The following is an 18,698-nucleotide window of genomic DNA, read 5'->3' as shown; positions in this document are numbered from 1 at the left end:
ACATATATTTTATTCAAAAATAAAAACATCATCGCTTTCTCAAAATCACATAAAGCCATATTATAGCATCGACTGAGATAAACAATAAAATGAAATATTAAAATCACGATATATCTCGCTGCATTGCGTGAGTATGCTTCTAGTATATATAATTGAGTTTTAGTAAGAATGAAAGTTATAGTAAGAATGTAAGAAATAATTTTCACCAATGGATCCATTCTAATTGAAGAGAACTACTAAATCAACACTAATGAAATACACTCAATCAATTCCCTTTTAAAGCGCAATCTATGGTTGTTTGGAGACTAAAATTGACTAATGGTCCAAATCCCTTCTTAGAGTTCTCAACTTAAATCTTGATATATACATACATATATACACACACACATATATATATAGAGAGAGAGAGAGGAAGTTTACTTTGCAAACCACGTTATTTGTACAAACCTCATTCAACCAATCATAATTTTTCATTTTGTTCATTTTTCTGTAATTATGAGAGGTTGATTAATCATTGTTATTATGAAAGATATTAATCATGAATATTATCATCTTCATTATATTAAGTTTAGAGAAATACATGAAACATTATTAGTCGGTGTCAAAACAACGGAAACAAATCTTACGTCATACACGGATTTTAGAACCCTGTTTTTTTGTCCGAAAAAACGTTATCAATAAAAGCATAAACCAAAGTTCTTTCCACTCCAATGTTTTTTCGTAACATTTTATTCTAATTCCTTGAAAGTCAAAATTCTTTTTAGATACTATTCCACCCAAAAACACTCTATAAACCAAAAGCCACATAAACAATCGTTTATCTCCGTATCGATAAAACAACCAATTACCTTTGCAACAAATCCTTAACGATCGTATCTTTTGTGCATCTCTAAATGTACTGTACAAAACTCGACACAAACCATCCAACGTGGTACGATTAGATCGACAAGTCGCTTTTCGACCCAACTTTCACGAAAACAAAAGAAACCGAAATCATCACCAAATGAAAACCAAACTTCTATGTGCTTTTATACCCTTTGATCATAACAAAAAATCGATTGATGATGCTTAGCCAACTATAAACAAGATTTAGGCTTTTAAGCCAAGTTGCTTTCGGGTTTTCCCGACAAATAAGTCTTTAGATTTAAGCATTCCCGGAATCCGACCGATGAGCGTCACACACCATATCTGTAACAACGCCTCTCGTCTTCCCAACGACACGATTGCCATTGGAGATGCCGGAGTGTACTTCACCAATGTGCTCTCTGCAGCTCCGTTGCTAAGAAGCTTCAAATTTTTGGCAACCACCAAAGCATGTCTTTGTGCCAAGTATCCTTGTTTCAGTTCCTATAGAATCAATCAAACACTCCCTCATTTTATAATGCAAAAATAGAAAAAAAGGCATATAAATGAAACTTGATGCAAGAAGGGTCGTTTACCGACATAACTAGGTAAGTGCTAACTGGGTAAAAACAAAGTTCTAAATGACGTGAGGCGTGACATGACGGCGAGGTCAAGCCTTGTGAGTTATGGCGAGGCCATGGTGTTTTTTTGGTCGGTATTCACATGTATGTAGATAAGTAATTGAAGTTGTTTCTTGGTTTTTATGCACGTACATGTTATGCACATGTGCATTCCGGACAAATTGCTTACAGATTACTTGTATGCACATGTGCATTCCGCCCAGATGAACTGTTACCAGGGTGTTCCTCAGTTTTTCAACTTTTTCCGGTCTTCCCCTAACCCTATAATATATATATATATATAGGGTTGGGTTAACGTGAGCCCATGTTGTTTTTGTGAGACCCGTGATACCACTTTTTTACACTTGAAACTTCACAGCAAAACACTGTGAAAGTAAAAAAAATCCAAGCCTTACAGCAAAAACTCACAGTGTTCTGCTGTGAAGTTTTAAGTGTAAAAAAAGTGGTCTCACGGGTCTCACAAAAGCAGGTTGGTCTCATGTGATCCCAAGTCTCTCTCTCTCTCTATCTATATATATACACACACACACAGACGAAGGATCGTGTGAGAATAGAAGTTAAATTGAGAACCGTAACTTTTAATCTCAACCCCCCCATGAATTACGCTTATCACGAGAATTGATCTAGTGCATCTTCGTTCACCGCATTAATGTTGAACTTCAATTAGGATTGATCCAAGGGTGGAGATTCTTCTCACCTTTCTCATCGTAACTTCCATTCTCACCGAAACCCAACCCTATATATACCATCATACATACACTTGTACATGCGTCCATGATGTGTTTTGGTGTTTTTGAATAATCACGTAGAAAAATTTAAATTCAAATAAGGTTATAGAACTGAAAAGGAAATCGAACTTATAAGAAAATGATATCAATAGTGGAAAATCGGGATTAAATCTTTTGAGTCTCTACTCACTACTTATTTCAATCTTCAACGAATTCCTGACTCTCCATGTACGGAAATGAGAGTAAAGATTTACCTATTTAGAGGTTTTATATTTCCTTTTAATGTTTATTTAAGGCTTAGGTGTTGTACATAATTATCATTTATCCCCTAAATTATATGTTTAAAATAAGTATAAAAAAACATGCCTTACAAAATAACACGTCATAACGTGCATTATACACCATAACGCTTTACAACGAAAGCAAAGCCTTAGAGTGGAGCCAAAGGCGTTAAGCCTCGATGCCACAACGTGCCATAACGAGGTCATAATGAGTTATTTAGAACCATGGGTAAGAGTGCGGTCTGGGTCGGCATAAATAACTGATTGAGTAAGAGTCATTTCCATAGCTTCCCACGTCAACGTCATGGACCGGTAAGAGGGGTTCGGGAATATGTTTGACTAGGTAAGCGCCTCGTAAGAGGCGGTAAGAAGGTAGCAAACAACTATAAGAAAAGCAAATTAACTATTAATGGTACTCAAAGATCTACCAAGGGGCGAACGGAGAAATTCAAGAACTGTCAAAGTGAGTAGTACTGCAACCAAATGTATTGAAACCAAACTTTCGAAAGTTATGGTAGTTCAGTGCCCTGGGGGCAAGCTGGGGTTTTCACGGAAACAACCTCTCTACCCCTTGGGGAAAGCTAGGGTTTTCACAGACAGTCTCTCTACCCCTTGGGACAAGCTAGGGTTTTCACAGACAGTCTCTCTACCCCTTGGGACAAGCGGCATCTTCATGGAAACAACCCTTTACCACACATTATATTTTTTTGAGTGAATAATGTTTGTAGCCATTGTACTTGAAATAGACGTCTTAACCACACATCATATCTTCAAAAATGCATGAAGTACATTATATATTGCAAGAACATGAAAAAAGGTGGAAAAAGGTTGATAAAAATAATGATTGTTTTTGTGCGCTATTGCCAATTACAATGGTTATTTCCATTTGTTCTTGCCAACTACAATGTTTTTCTTTTGCAGTTCCGAAAGTATAGTGGTTGATTAATATGTCCAAGCCGAGTACAATGGTTTAGAAATGCTATTCGTAATTCTATCTACTTTTGGGATGGAGGGAGTAACACACATAAATGGGCTTTGTAGTGTCTTCTAGTGTATCAAAAGGTATTATTGTATGCATTATGAACGCTAAGAAACAAAATTTGGACTTGAACAATTCGAAGTTTACACCATTTTCCTCTATTCTTCATTTTGTGGACCTATCTTCAATTTTTCTCATAATATTGCAACCCCGTCTTCATTTTCCCGACACATATCAACCCTAGAGTTCCACCTGAAGAAGCAGGGATGTTTCCATTGCATGTGCTAGGGTAGAAGTACAACCCACAAAATGAAGATGCTAACTGGTTTAAACAATTTCATCAAGTGCTATAATATTTTCTCTAAGCAAATCCTACTACAAACAGATGAAGCTTACGTTAATTTTCACTCCACATTGGAAGTATTCAGTTTAATGGATGTCAAAATCTCGAGAATTGTCTTGAGAAGTGGAAATAGGACAAGAAGTCTCAATCACGAGTAGACTTGTAGGTAACTTATTTGGTGGTACCTTCTTACTTGTTTGGTTGGTTTTCCATCAAGTTCTCTATGGAAGAAGTTGTGGTTAATTTGTCTCTATAGATTGGGAAGGGTTTTGTTTGGGAGGGTTTTTTCATAGATGTAAGTAGCTTTTAATTGGGAGGGGCAGGTTTGGAGAAAACTTGGCTTTCTGCATAAAGCTCTCTCCCAGAAGCTTATTGAATAAGGCCACCTTCTACATTATTAAGCCACTACCAAACAGTCATGTGTAGCTGATCAAATAAGTTGTGAGTCCCATTAACCTGCTAACAAACAGACCCTAAACTTGTTTACTTGATGAGGCTTATATTTCACAAATTTGATAAGATGCCTTAGGTTTCAATTTACCATAGGATTAGAGTCAAAATGCAGGTGTAAGAATGTTTTAAGACCTCAGAAGCTTGTGTGCATTCATACATAACAAATAAGAGAAAATGAATATTACTTTTGAGGGGTCAAGTTCAGAGAAAAACAGCAAAAAATGAAAAACTGAGGAACGCCTTAATAATCATTCGTTTACACTGTATGCACATATGCATACAAGTAATTTCTCCGGTATGCAGATGTGCATACAAGTAACTGAAGATGTTTCCTGGTTTCTATGCAAGTGTGCATGTGTTTTCACATGTGCATACCAGACAAATTACTTGTGTGCACATATGCATACCATACAAATGAATGGTTATTAGGGTGTTCCTCAGATTTTCATTTTTTTGGAGGATTTTCCTTGAACCTCACTCTACTTTTGAGCCAAATAAAGTAATAAACATAGAAAATGCATAAATGTGACAGACTTACTGGAATATCAGTGACATCTCCAATTGCAAAGACATGCTCAAAATCCTTGACCCTCAAGTTTGCATCGACCATTAACCGCCCATTATCGTCCATACTATCCTTCAAAACAGTCTCCTGGAGCCACGACGAGCCAATTGGATCACTTGTGCATTTAAAGTGACAATCAGCCACAATATCTTCACCGCTAGAGGTTTGATAAACACCATCAGAGCTCGAGCTCAAATCGACAGATTGACCTAGGATGACTTCAACATTCCTAGCAGTTAACCAATCAAGAGCCTTTTTACCAGCCGCCTCACCTATAAACTCCAGCAATCTTGAACCACGGTGAACTAGCTTCACCTTTTTCGTGGGAAAATCAACAGCAATTTCACCGGCAAGTTCCACACCAGTAGGGCCCCCTCCAACTATCAATATTGATTCAGAAGATTTGATCTTTTCGTTATCTGCAAACAGAAATTGTGCTTGTAAGTTGATGCACTATCAGAAAAAACTAAAACAAGACTTTACGAGCAATCGTTACAGTTTTGAAAAGTACTTCATTATTTACATTAACTATATATAATTGGTCAAAGTTCTTCACTTCGAATTCTTTTGGGGTAAGAGCAGAGGACACGTCTTTGTACATCCCATCTCCAGAGGGCTCATTTGGTTTGGTTTGGTTTGGATAAATATAATTAGAGGCTGTTTGGTTGGTTTTTCATCAAGTCCTGTATAGATAAAGTTGTTTGTGAGGATTAATCTGCCTGTATAGATTGGGAAGGTTTTTGTTTGAGAAGGTTTTTTCATAGATGTAAGAAGCGTGTTTTTCAATTGGGAGGGGTAGGTTTGGAAAAAACTTGGCTTTCTACATAAAGCTCCCCCCTACAAGCTTACTGAATAAGTCACTTTCTATATCATTAAGCCTCTACCAAACAATCATATATAGCTGACCGAATAAGTTGTGAGTCTCATTAAGCCTATTAAGCTGCTAATAAATGCTCCCTAAGTACTAAGTGCACATATCATATGGTGTTTTACCAAATTGTTGGAGACATCCAGAAGTAATTAAAAGTGGTTTATTTTGGAATACTTTTTATGTGATCTGGGTTTCGAATCCTTGAAAAAAGTTGCAAGGTCAAGATCGTATATAGCACATACAAATTAATTTCTCATAATATATATATATATATATATATATATGCTTATAGGACGAATGCATGGCTACAATTATTAGTTCCAAAAACAAATGCTTAACTGGATGCATAGTTTAATGGAAATGGTTGTCTATTAATGACAAATCATAGAAATCTGGTTGAACAAAATCAATGATATCGTGTGATGATTGCCATGGGACAAAAATGAGGTGTCTTGAATCAAATGCTTGCAAGAAGGGATAAGTTGCATTATTTCTAAGACATCTCAAGAAAATGCTGCATTTGTTTTGGTAGAGGAAGTAAAAGATAGATTGAATTACAAATATGGTCCCTGGACCCTCTTTTCAACCTTCAACTTTCACCCCTTGTCATTCTTCTTTGGGGGTTCTCCAATGAAGAATATCATCCAAAAATGGTCCAGACAACAACTTCATTGAATCGGTTACTGAGATATAACTCAAAAACATGTATTCATTACATCTCTATCCCTGAGACTATAGTTCATTTTTAAAAGATAAGTAAAAAAACATGATTCACTATTGAACATGTGGAAGTGCAATACTTGCAACAGAGTAAATTGGCATGATATGTTGACAAAAAATTAAAGTTTTGGTCTGAACTTGCAAATTTTACTAAAAAATCATCAACTCTCTAGTGAGAAGCAATTTGATAATTTCAATTATTGTAATAAAAACCATCCCTCGAATATGGGTATAATATGAGTTGAATATATCGTTTCAGAAAGGGGGTGAAAATGGGTCTACGTGGCAAAGCGATTGGCTAGATTCTATCATTGTCGTGCATGGTTATAAAATTAGAAAAATCAACTCTCTCAATCCAGAAAAGAAACAATCATGATTATGAAGGTCAACCTATGACTTCATATTCAAATTGATACAGATTTTGTTAACAGCTTGACATTAAACTTTGTTTACATCTAGTATTTGTTAACTTTGTTTATGAATGAAGCAAATTAAGCATTTTGCAAGGCTACAGAAGGTTGTAAAATTACCTGCCTCATACTGCCTAAGCTTCTCAACTTTAGTCACGTAACCGGTMCCCATGTGACCTGTGGCAATAACAAGATAATCAAATTCAATCAGGCGGCCTTCCATAGTTGACACTTGGTCGTCTTCAATCCCAATTGCATCAGATGTGATAATACTTGCCCCAGGAAGATATTCATGGTGGTTAATCACGGATCTTTTTGCAAATGCGGGTTCGACCATTGACCTCAAATTTGCCCAGCTGACCTYAAAATACTCTTTCCTGAATAAAATTCATGTACAAATTGATTACTTGAATGGAAGMATCATCCACAATGAGATAAGAGAATGAATAAAATAGGGCAGTTCTTAAGTCAGAAGGGACGGACTAATAGAGCACTTTGCAGAACKTATCTAATTTAGGGCTTGTTTGTTAGCCGCGTAATGAGTTTAACGGGACTCACAGTTTACTTGGTCAGCTATACATGACTGTTTAGTAGTGGCTTAATGATACAAAAAGTGGCTTATTTAGTAAGCTTCTAAAGAATGCTTTATGCAAAAAGCCAAGTTTTTTTCAAACCTGCCTCTCCCAGTTGAAAAACACGCACCTTCCATCTATGAGAAAAATTCTCTCAAAAAAAAAACTTTTCAATCTATAATAGACAGATTAATCCACACTGACAGTGTTATCTATACAGGACTAGATGGAAAACCAACCAAACAGCCACTTACACTACTGCCCTTTGAACCTTTGGGTTTCCAACTCAAAACAACTTGTTGCAAATGGATTATATTTTCTCCATGTTTAATTACTATTCTTGACATGCTCCCTGGTTTACTCCCTACCATATAGAATTTTAGATGCTGCCAGCCTATACATTCTCATTTTTACATAAAAGGTCTGTTAGCATTCGAGACTGTTGTATACCATACAACTTAGCAATTCGGCCTACATTTTACAAGCTTTCAGAATTGATCTCTTCAGTCATGGCTGGGTGTTAAATGCTATTTTTTCTATATGTTGAACAAATATACATGCACCATGTAATCTGCAATTGATTTATATTTTATATCTTCATATGATAACAAGATGTTAAGCACTGGTCATATTATATAGCATTAGTGCATTACTAGATCTTGGTAATGATGCATTAACATGTTACAATGATTAAAGAGGGGCCACTAATGGTTACTTGTTTATTTAGTCCTTTTGGCACAAAGACAATTTTGTCCATTACTTACAAAACTAGGAGGCCAAACTGGTTAACTCCTGTGGTCCTTGACTCCTTGAGAATAAGTATATATTTGTGGCAAAAGATAAGCAAGTTAAATATGTGATTATTTATCTCAAAGTGGATGTCAAACAAGGCATATTTGGTGTAGTAAAGAAAATTCACGTATCCCACATATGTGTGAGAAATCAAATTGATTGRACTTATAAGTCATGGCAATCAAAAMTCGAATCACTATTGTGCTTGTGGAGACATGGTTTGAGTCCCCGACTGCAGCAAAATTCTAAAGCCAACTCATTGGCATTTTGAGGTGCACTTCACCGCATTGCATGGGAGCATGAGAAGCCTCACCATGATCAGGTCGGTTCTTTATTTTTAAAGGTTCACCTAGGCAATTTCCTAGAATATATCCTGGCAAATTGCAGCCGTCTATGACTACGCCTGGCCACAGGATGCTAGCGCTTGGACTCGAACCAGGGGTAGATTTAACATTCTACGCATAAAACAATCAATTACAGAGCAATTAGAGATTTAAATCTCTAACTATTGACAATTTGGTTTTTTATTGAGAGCCTACGTAGGGTTTCAAACTTTCTTTAGAAAATACACCACACAAAAAGCTCTAAAAGCTCCTCCTCTTCTCTATTCTTCTCTTCAAATTTCAAGTATCATGAAAACAAATTGGTTTTATTGCCTATTTGTCCTAGCAAACCCAACACATCACTAATCCATTACAGTACCTCCTGTACAGCTTAATCATATGTATATATATATATATATATATATATATATATATATATGATTACACGCATGATACATAAGCTTAATCATATACATGTTGGATTGATAACACATGGACGTTTAATCACACCCAAAGTAGTGTATTAACATATGATATTGAAACTTCTAACCTTCGCAAAGGCAACAACTGTAGCATATTAATGGAGAGAGAGACAAACACGTAATGGGATGAAGAACATGAAATGATCTTAAGTAAATTTCCAATTAATTTACTACTGAAAATGAAAAGCCGAATTGCAAGAGAAGATAAAAAAAATTCAATCAATCAAACAAAGCATGGAAGAGAAGAAAGGATTGAAAAACTTACGAATCGATGAGGGTAAAATCCAATTGCTTATGGTTTAGAAGGGTTTTACAGAGAAGAGATCCAGCAACGCCGCCACCAACCACCACCACTCTCTTCTTTTTCCTTTCTGGTGTCATTTCCGCCATTACTATACACACTTGACTACAACAGATCAAATCCAAATTCCAAATTTCAAAACCCTAGAGTAGGCCTTGAATCGAAATCGGGAATTTAATATATGAACAGATGAAAAAGAAAATGGAATCAATGAAAGGCAGAGCTGCTGGATGAAGAAACGCACAGATTCGCTGCGGATCGCTTTCACCTGGATTTATGTTTGACTTTAAGTCAATAAAATAATATTACTTTAAAAAAACATATTATTCCATTAATAAAATGCAAAAGAAATACTTTATATATATATATATATATATATATATTGGTTATTATAAAACCCTTGACATTTGTATAACCAATACAACCCAATCTCAACCGTCCATTTCATTTGATTAATATGTGATTTCATAGAAGTTTTGATTGTTTCCTAATATAAAGTATTGATCATAATTAATTAATCATATTCATATTTCATAAATATTCAAATCATAATAAATAAACTCTCATCATTTCCATAAATATCTCAATTTATTGGGTTGCATTAGTTATACAAATGTGATGGGTTGTATTTGAAACAAACAAACAATATATATATATATATATATATATATATATATACCAGTTTGTTTTCTTGAGATCGGTGAGACCCATTTTTTACACTTGAAACTTCACAGTAAAACGTTGTGAATGTAACATTTACAATGTTTTTACTGTGAAGTTTCAAGTGTAAAAATATGATCTCACAAAAACAGGTTGGTCTCACTTGAATCCATCTCTCTCTCTCTCTCTCTCTCTCTCTATATATATATATATATATATATGTCCATTCAAGGAGAACTGATTAGTTTGTGATAATTGTGAGATCCAACATTAACCACAAATCAATGGATAAATTAGGAAGCTAATATTTTTGGTAATTTGACTTAAAATTATAATTAAATATCATTTTAGGTATTTTAAATTTTTTTCTCTCTCCTCTCTTTCCTACCTCCGGCCTCCGACGAACACCTGTGATACCCAACCAAAATACACAATGTAATACCTAAAATACATACAATGTGATACTCAAAACACGTCCACTAAACTTTGAACCATTAGGACACCAACTGTTGTACCACTATGATACCAACTGTGGTACCACTGTCACATGTGGGTGTTTAGTGATTGATCGTCGAAGACAATGTCTTGGTCAGACAAGATGACCAGAGGAGATCACATGAGTGGTGGTGGGTGCTGAAGAAGGCCACCGGATTTGGTCCCTATGTATCCGTGTGTGTGTGTATATATATATATATATATGCATATATTAAAATAATTAAACTAAATTGAATAATCAACACAATTTACTAATTTATCATTTGTTTTATTTTAGTAAATAATATTAATTATTTAAAATGATTAGCTCATATTGGACCTTACAGTTACCACAAACTAATCAGTTCTCATTTGATTAGGCCTCTCTCTCTCTCTCTCTTAATCAAATGAGAACTGATTAGTTTGTGGTAACTGTGAGGTCCAATCTCAACCACAAATCAACGGATAAATTAGGAAATTAATAATTATGGTAGTTTGAGTTAAATTTATAAATGGAGGGCATATTAGGTATTTTTTAAAAACTCTTCTCTCCTCTCTCCTCACTAATCTCTCCCACCTCCAATCTACGGCCTCCGGTGAAATCGGTATCACAGTATATCACAATGGGTATCTCATTGTGTGTTACAATGAGTATCACATTGTGTATCTTTGTTTTTAAGGTTTGAGTTGGTATCATAGTTGGTATCACAATATATCACAATGGGTATCACATTGTGTATCTTTATTTTTAAGGTTTGAGTTGGTATCATAGTTGGTATCACAATATATCACAATGGGTATCACATTGTGTATCTTTGTGATTACTTGGTACCTGCCAGATTAATGTTCACCGGAGGCCGGAGATTGGAGGTCGGAGAGATGAGAGATGAGTTTTTTTAAAATACCTAAAAGCCTTCTAATTATAATTTTAACTCAAACTACCATAACTATTAATTTCTTAATTTATCCGTTGATTTGTGGTTGAGATTGGATCTCACAGTTACCACAAACTAATCAGTTCTCCCTTGAATGGGCCCTTATATATATATATATGAATGATAGAGAGAGAGAGAGTTTGTTTCAAATACAACTCATCGCATTTGTACAACCAATGCAACCCAATAAATTAAGATATTTATGGAAATGATGAGAATTCATTTATTATGATTTGAATATTTATGAAAGATGAATATGGTTCATTAATTATGATTAATACTTTATATTATGAAATAACCAAAACTTTTATGAAATCACATATTAATCAAATGAAATGGACGGCTGAGATTAGGTTGTATTGGTTGCACAAATGTCAAGGGTTGTATAATAACCAACCCCCCCCTCTCTCTCTCTCTCTCTCTCTATATATATATATATATATATATATATATGTTTACAAAAGGCTTCATCCTGCAAGAAGTCGGTCAATTTTGAAAAAGTTTCAATATCAAATATAATTACAGAGTAAATTGTCTTCGACGTTTGCTCAATTGGCAAAGTAGTGAAATAACTTTGCCTAAATACAAGACAGGTTCTCGTTTCAATCTCAAGCCTCCTATAACCCTCGGCTGCTGAGTGAGTCAGAAAATATCCCCTCACGTTGGTGTCCTTGGAGGCGGATTGTGTGTGGAGCTGAATGGGTTGTCGGTAATCAATTTTACTCATAAATTAAATGTGATAAAACACGTTCAACGAGGACGGGACGAGTTGGTTGATCAATCAATGATAGAACATGTGTCTTGGAACTTCTCGTTTAAACTCGACACTCATTTACAAATTTACATGTTTATCAATCAATAATAATTCAGTTGAAAAAATACGTTTTTCCATTCAAATACACGGTATGTTCGATAAATTTTATAAAAAAGTATAAGTTTACTGATTCACATATAAAATTGAGTCGAAACTCAAAAAGACAACTTCTCAAATGTGTACGAAATAGTTGATGGTATGTATATAGATTTATTAATGTCAAGTGTATTTAAACTTTGTAAATTGCATGAAAAAATAATGTACTTTAACTTATTCATATTTTGGATAACTTCCATTTTGATACCTAAGATATAAAGTTTCAAAAATTTGAGTACTCGGGTAACCGGTTGAAGCATTAACCGGTTACCATACCGATGTCGCGAGTGATGTCATATCCAACTCAATATTATTTGTTGAAACATTAACGGGATACCACATCAGCATACTTAAATGTTAAAACTTTACATCTTAGATACCAAAATGAAAGTTCTAAAAGAAAGTTACCCAAAATAGGATTCAACTTAAAATACGTTACTTTTACATGCAATTTTCCCTTGTACAAATTTTGAATTTGTTTTGAACTTTGATGCAACTGACCGTATATTTCAATAGACATTGAGTACAAACGACATCGCATCAATGCAACCTAATTTAACAAACGTAAACAAATGAACAGAACTATTCTTGGTGTCGATTAGTTAACTAAACTAACTTAAACGAACCAACATCTTATTCATATTCATTCATTTATTAAATAAACAAACTCCCCACCAATCAGTTCACAAAATATTCGTTGAACGGTAATTTGAGCCTTCAGAACAACCACATCCCCACACAAGTTGATAAAAAAAATTTGTGCCTTGACCATAATAAGTATAACCATAACAAACGGACCCAGTATGTCTTATCTAAAGGCAACGTCTGGAGGTGAGATGTACACAGACGTTTCTGACATTTGTTTCAAAGAGTAGAGTAGTAGTTTTCATGAAGACCCTTAAAAACATGTTAAAAATCAGTATCCATCCCCAAATATGAGTATAAATGCAAGATCAACAAATTCTTACTGAAGATGTGAAGAGAACACACTAATGATTTCTTTGTAAACAGGTTTCTTGAAATTCACAGCCTGCACATAAAATGACGGTCAGATGAAATGGCGATAAAAAGGGGACTGTCGTTTATACGTGGTGAAAACGGTGCACCCACCCGATCAATCACTTGTTCGGGCGACATCCAAGACCATTCTCCAAACTCGGCCTTCTCACTGCCATCGCCCAATAGGTTAATTTCTTCATCTTTTCCGGTGAACTTAAAAAGGAACCTGTTTTGCCATATGAGATGGTGTTACATAAGACTACTCATGCTATATCGACAAAGATGTTACACACTACTAGATGGTGGAGAGTGAGGTAACAGGTAAAAGAATTGTGGAAGGTTTTAGGGTTTTAATTTGACATGACTAGTTTAGTAATTTATCAATTATGTCCCATCTCCCTAATTTTTCTTCCACTCACTTTGGTGGGACCGTGCCTAGTAATGTCCTAGTTCGTTTGGTAGATTGAACAGAACATAACATAACAGGGATCACCATTCCATGTTTGGCATAATTTTTAAGTGGAACAAAGTGAAACAGGCGTGTTCCACCCCACTGGCCCACCCTATGGAACAAGGTGGAACAGGCCTATGTTTTACCGATTTACCCTCAAAATAAAACATAATTCTCTTCTAAAACATCAAATACATCTCTTCTTTACATTTTATATGTTCTTTAAATTTTATTTTTTGTATTTCATCATCTTTAAACTTTCACTGTCCTCAAAATTTTATTTTTATATGTTTTCTATATTTTGGTTAATTTATGTAATCTATTAAATATTACAAGCAAAAAATTAATATACAAAAGGTATAGGATAAAATTTGGAAATTAATGAAGTTCATAACTTGGTGTCATTCTAATCGTCTTGCCGAAAACTTTCTACTGATATATTTTATTACAGAAGTATTTTTTATTATAATTTAATAAATTACATAAATTAATCAACATATAGAAAAAATATAAGCAGTTCATAAGGGGTAAATTGATTATTTTATTAATCTTGTTTTGTCCAATCCTATCTTACCAAACACTCAATTGTCATGTCATGTTTTGTCGTCATGTCATGTTTTGTCCTGTTTGGATGCCAAACGACCCTCCAAATCTAAACTCACGCCCAACATGAACAAGTTTTTGTATTGTCGTGTCCTACATACCAAACACATCCTAAAAGTAGATATTTTTGGTTATTTGCAAGTGAAAGCATGTAAATTTGATTGTCTTACCACTTTTGTGCCTGACCCTTCCAGTCGGTACCCCATTGGCGATTGAGCTTTTCCTTGACTTGTGGAGGAAAATCGTATGTCAACCAGTGTGGAGCCTGCACAACGATAAACGCATATAATTTGCAAATTGGAAGATGTGAGATGAATCCCGGATGTGAATTGAGTGTTAGAATTGAATGCCATTTTATGCGATTTGGCATGAGAATGGTGATTGGTCTTTCCTCATTAGGGTCTCAGAATGCCATCAAATATGAAATGATGTACTATTTTCTAATTCTACCCTTATTTATGAGATGGAGAAATTCATGATTTATTAAGGATAAAATTGTCATTTAGTAGATTAAAAAGTATAATGATTACATATTCTTAAAACTATGAGCCTCTTTATTTACATCCCTGTATATTTTGAACTTGGTTCAGAAACCATGAAAACCGAATTACGATCCAAAACAAGCAAAAATTAACATATATTATATAAGGGGGTCATTCATAGGAGAACTTGGTAATTTGTAATAACCGTGAGATCCAATCTCAACCACAAATCAAAGGATAAATTAGGAAATTAATAATTTTGATAATTTTGAATTATAATTTAAATCAAAGGGCATTTTAGGTATTTCAAAAAATTTCTCTCTCCTCTCCCCAACGAACCTTATTCCAATGATCACCATGTGAACACAAGATACACAATGTGGTACCTAAAAAACATCACCATTGTTAAAAATGAATACATACAAATGATCCTCATGGTGATACCCAAGATGCATACGATATGCACACTGTGATACCCATTGTTTACGTGTTCACAACACCAAATCTTAATTTTGGTTGTACAAAATGGGAATATGGAAAGTGAGAGAGTTGATAAATATGGGGAGAGAGAGATGTTAAATAATTTAATTAAATACAAAATGGGAATATTAAGTTACTAATTTACCCTTTTACTTTGTTTTTAAAAATAACATTAACTATCTTAGAAGATTGGCTCACATTGGATCTCATGGTCATCATAACCTACCGAGTTCTCATTTGATTAGTCCCCTATAAGATAATGGCACCAGATTTATGTACCACCAACGCCAAAAAAAAGAGTTCACTAAGGCAGGTCTTTCTCTTCTTTCAAGAATATATTAGTTTAAGTGATTTGGAGAAAACCAGAAAACCAATATAAACTTTGTAATGCAATGAAAGATATGTAAGATACAAACCTCCATAAGAATTTCTGCCGATGTAACACCTGTTTCTTCTCTTAATTCCCTGATGGCTGCAACTCTTGGATCTTCACCTTCATCAACACCACCCTGTTTCATGAGCAATATGAGGTACTTCATATAATCTAACATATCGTGCTATGAAAAATCTTTTTCTAGACCCTGTATGTAATGCTGGAGTTTTGAGCAGTGGGCTGTCCTCTCCCAATAGAAAAAGATTTTCTTTTCAGTGACCAGGTTATCATCAGGCATGGCCAAACTAGTCGACAAGGATCATTCAAAGTTTGCAAACTTCCCCCTCACATTAGCCTTCTAGTTTCCTACATCTCATTCAGAATTACTCATTACAAATAAAAACCCTTGCCCGTTTGGTTTGTGGGATTTCGTGGGTTTTGGAATTGGATTGAATACCAATCCCGCGTTTGGTTTATTGGAAAGTCCTGAAATGAAATCCCACAAACATGAGATTTAGAAATCCAATGAAGGTAGTTGGTATTTCATGTGATTTCATAGGATTTGTTTGTAATAATGTTTTAAAATATGTTAAGAACACTTGTTTTGTAATAATAAAAAAGACAATTTAATTATTTTTATATTTTCTATAAATTATTTATGAAGAATGGAATTCGATTCTATTCCAAATCCTAGAAACCAAACACACCAAAGATTCCAAATCCTTCCACGAAATCCAAATCCCTCAAAAACATTCCGTCAAACCAAACAGGCCCTAAATTCTTTTAATAATGCATCTGAAAGGAATGCACAGAAGGTTTCTCTTGTCTTGCTTCCAAGCAAGGCCATTCTTTAGCATGTTAAAGGTGTGATTTGAACAGGGCCCCTGAAATTTCGTGTGCCTTCTACCCGAAAAAACAGAGTGGTTGTTTCCATACAGACCCCCCAGCTAGTGAAAAGTGTGTGAAAGGAGAAATACAGACATGCCAGCTAGATATGAGTAAACAATAGCAATACAACTAAAAAGAGAAAGACAAATGTGTTTGAGAAACTAGATATCTGTAAGCAACACCATAGTAGCAGGTACAGGAAAAAAGGGCAAATGTGATGGTAAAAACCTAAATATCATTATTCCACTAGAACATAATATCAAAGTACCCATAGTGTAGATGGATCAGTTAAACTGTAACCAATTAAGTGAATTTCTATACATTTGAAGATAATCAAAGCAATTAACCCCGAATATTAGTTCATTAGGTGTACCGTGTACCTGAGGCATCTGCCATGAGTCTGGTATATCGAGCCTTGATGCTGAAAAAATCTGCATAAATTTATACTCCAATCAAACCAAAAACTGTATAGGTGAACTGTGTGTCCGTGTGTTTGAGAAAGGATTCAAATCGATACTTAATCTCAACTCAATCGAATCAGAAGAAAGACAAATTAGGGCCATAATGATCTTCATTAACGAGGGAGAAGAAATTAACCTTTTTGGAGGAATTGATGAGACAAATACCGACGTTTTTTCTGTACCCAGCGGGAGGAGCTTCCATGGATGACGACGGAGAAGCAGAGTTTACAGACGTACGGATGCGATTCGGAACAGTGAGTGGCAGTTGGATAAAGTTGTTGGATTTAGGAGGGAGGAAGAAAGTGGGATTCGCTAGGACTTGCTGTAACGGGGGATTACCGATGAAGAAGGAATATCGACATATTGCCATTAAAGCTCTTTTCAGAAAGCTTCGTTCTCTTCATCGCTGGCTATCAATCACCATTGATTTCTTTCAATCTACAAATCCCCTTTCCTTTGTGACCATCGATTTATCACAAATAGTATCCATTTAGGTCCATCCCTACCCGGGTCGGGTTGGACTACAATCATTTAAACAATCCAACCTTAATATATGATAAGTTGTAAATATCGGAGAAGTAAATAAGTGATCCCTCATCTTTTATTTGGTAAAGATTTTGCGGTTTTGACTATGAAGTACCGGATAATTCCTTCCATGATAATTACGGGGTATTATCTGTAAGTATATATGATTATATTAAAGTTTAAGATAATTATATAATTATTACAGATAATTACTAAACCTTATTTGAATTATGGACCAACTGAAAGACCGTCTGTATAAATAAGGTGTTAGACTAAACTGATTAAATCTTTTAAAATTTAGGCACTCAGAAAATACAGGGAAAAAAACCTTTTTCTTTTTTGTAAAACACATATAGATCTAAGGTTTTTGGACTAACATCTGGTGGAAGATCTAAGCGTATTCGTGTGTAGACTACCCATATTGTCGGATCCAAATGACAATTGGTTTAACATTCAACATAAATTTTCTTATCGTTATATGCAATTTACCTTTTTTTTTATTAACAAAAATTGAGCCTTAGATTGTGCATAATAACCATTCCAATACAACCCTGTGGTATTAGCTCAACTAACAATAAGTGTCCGTTTGGTTTGACAGATTTGGATTTCGTGGAATAATTTAAAATATCTGGTATATTTGATTTGTAGGATTTGGAATCAATTTGAATTCCATTTTTTTTATTAACTTGGAAATTCAACCCGCTATGCGAGCCGACTAATTCTAGGACGACCATCTGCTTTGTAAATAACCCGGAGTCACCGCATTTGAACCTCCGTGGCCATAAGAGGATTTTTAATCCTCCTTGGATTTGAACCTGAAACCTTCTGATACTTTTGATCTTTGGAGCCAAGCTCGAACCAATCAGGCACCACCCTTGTGGTTTTTGAATTCCATTCTTTATAAATAATTAATACAAACAAATTATAAAAACAATTAATTTATCTTTTCTTATTAGTTTATTATTACAAACCAAGTGTTTTTAACGTATTTGAAATATTATTATAAACAAATCCTATAAAATACCGACTACCCTGTGAGATTTCAGAATCCGATGTTTGTGGGATTTTAAATCCGTGCAAAAGGGTCGGGCGTTTGAGAATCCTCCTCCGAGGTCATCGTTTCGAGTCATGCAAGACTACTATGGATCTTCTT

General features: G+C 34.7%; 2 protein-coding genes across 3 annotated transcripts; both read right to left on the bottom strand.

The window, feature by feature from the left end:
- Positions 1-830: 830 nt before the first annotated feature.
- LOC112509495 (apoptosis-inducing factor 2-like) lies at positions 831-9,504 on the bottom strand. Of its 2 annotated transcripts, XM_025114479.1 has the most exons (5): positions 9,269-9,504; positions 7,108-7,211; positions 6,955-7,011; positions 4,807-5,252; positions 831-1,347 (listed from the first exon to the last, which is right to left on the bottom strand). In XM_025114479.1, the coding sequence occupies exons 1-5, from the start codon at positions 9,391-9,393 to the stop codon at positions 1,090-1,092; spliced, it is 990 nt and encodes a 329-aa protein (XP_024970247.1). In that variant the 5' UTR covers positions 9,394-9,504; the 3' UTR covers positions 831-1,089. The 2 variants fall into 2 exon arrangements, with proteins under 2 accessions (XP_024970247.1, XP_024970246.1); XM_025114478.1 differs by having other exon boundaries at positions 6,955-7,211.
- A 3,415-nt stretch (positions 9,505-12,919) lies between these two features.
- Positions 12,920-17,470, bottom strand: LOC112509999 (nudix hydrolase 26, chloroplastic-like). The gene is made up of 6 exons (XM_025115242.1): positions 17,157-17,470; positions 16,940-16,990; positions 15,715-15,807; positions 14,507-14,601; positions 13,394-13,508; positions 12,920-13,313 (listed from the first exon to the last, which is right to left on the bottom strand). The coding sequence occupies exons 1-6, from the start codon at positions 17,388-17,390 to the stop codon at positions 13,248-13,250; spliced, it is 654 nt and encodes a 217-aa protein (XP_024971010.1). The 5' UTR covers positions 17,391-17,470; the 3' UTR covers positions 12,920-13,247.
- Between the last annotated feature and the right edge of the window lie 1,228 nt (positions 17,471-18,698).

The sequence above is a fragment of the Cynara cardunculus genome (genome assembly GCF_001531365.2).
Source record: "Cynara cardunculus var. scolymus isolate 2C chromosome LG 3, CcrdV1, whole genome shotgun sequence".
Classification (NCBI taxonomy): Eukaryota; Viridiplantae; Streptophyta; class Magnoliopsida; order Asterales; family Asteraceae; genus Cynara; species Cynara cardunculus.
The sequence above is the reverse complement of the archived record's forward strand: the minus strand, read 5'-3'. Positions and strand labels throughout refer to the sequence as shown.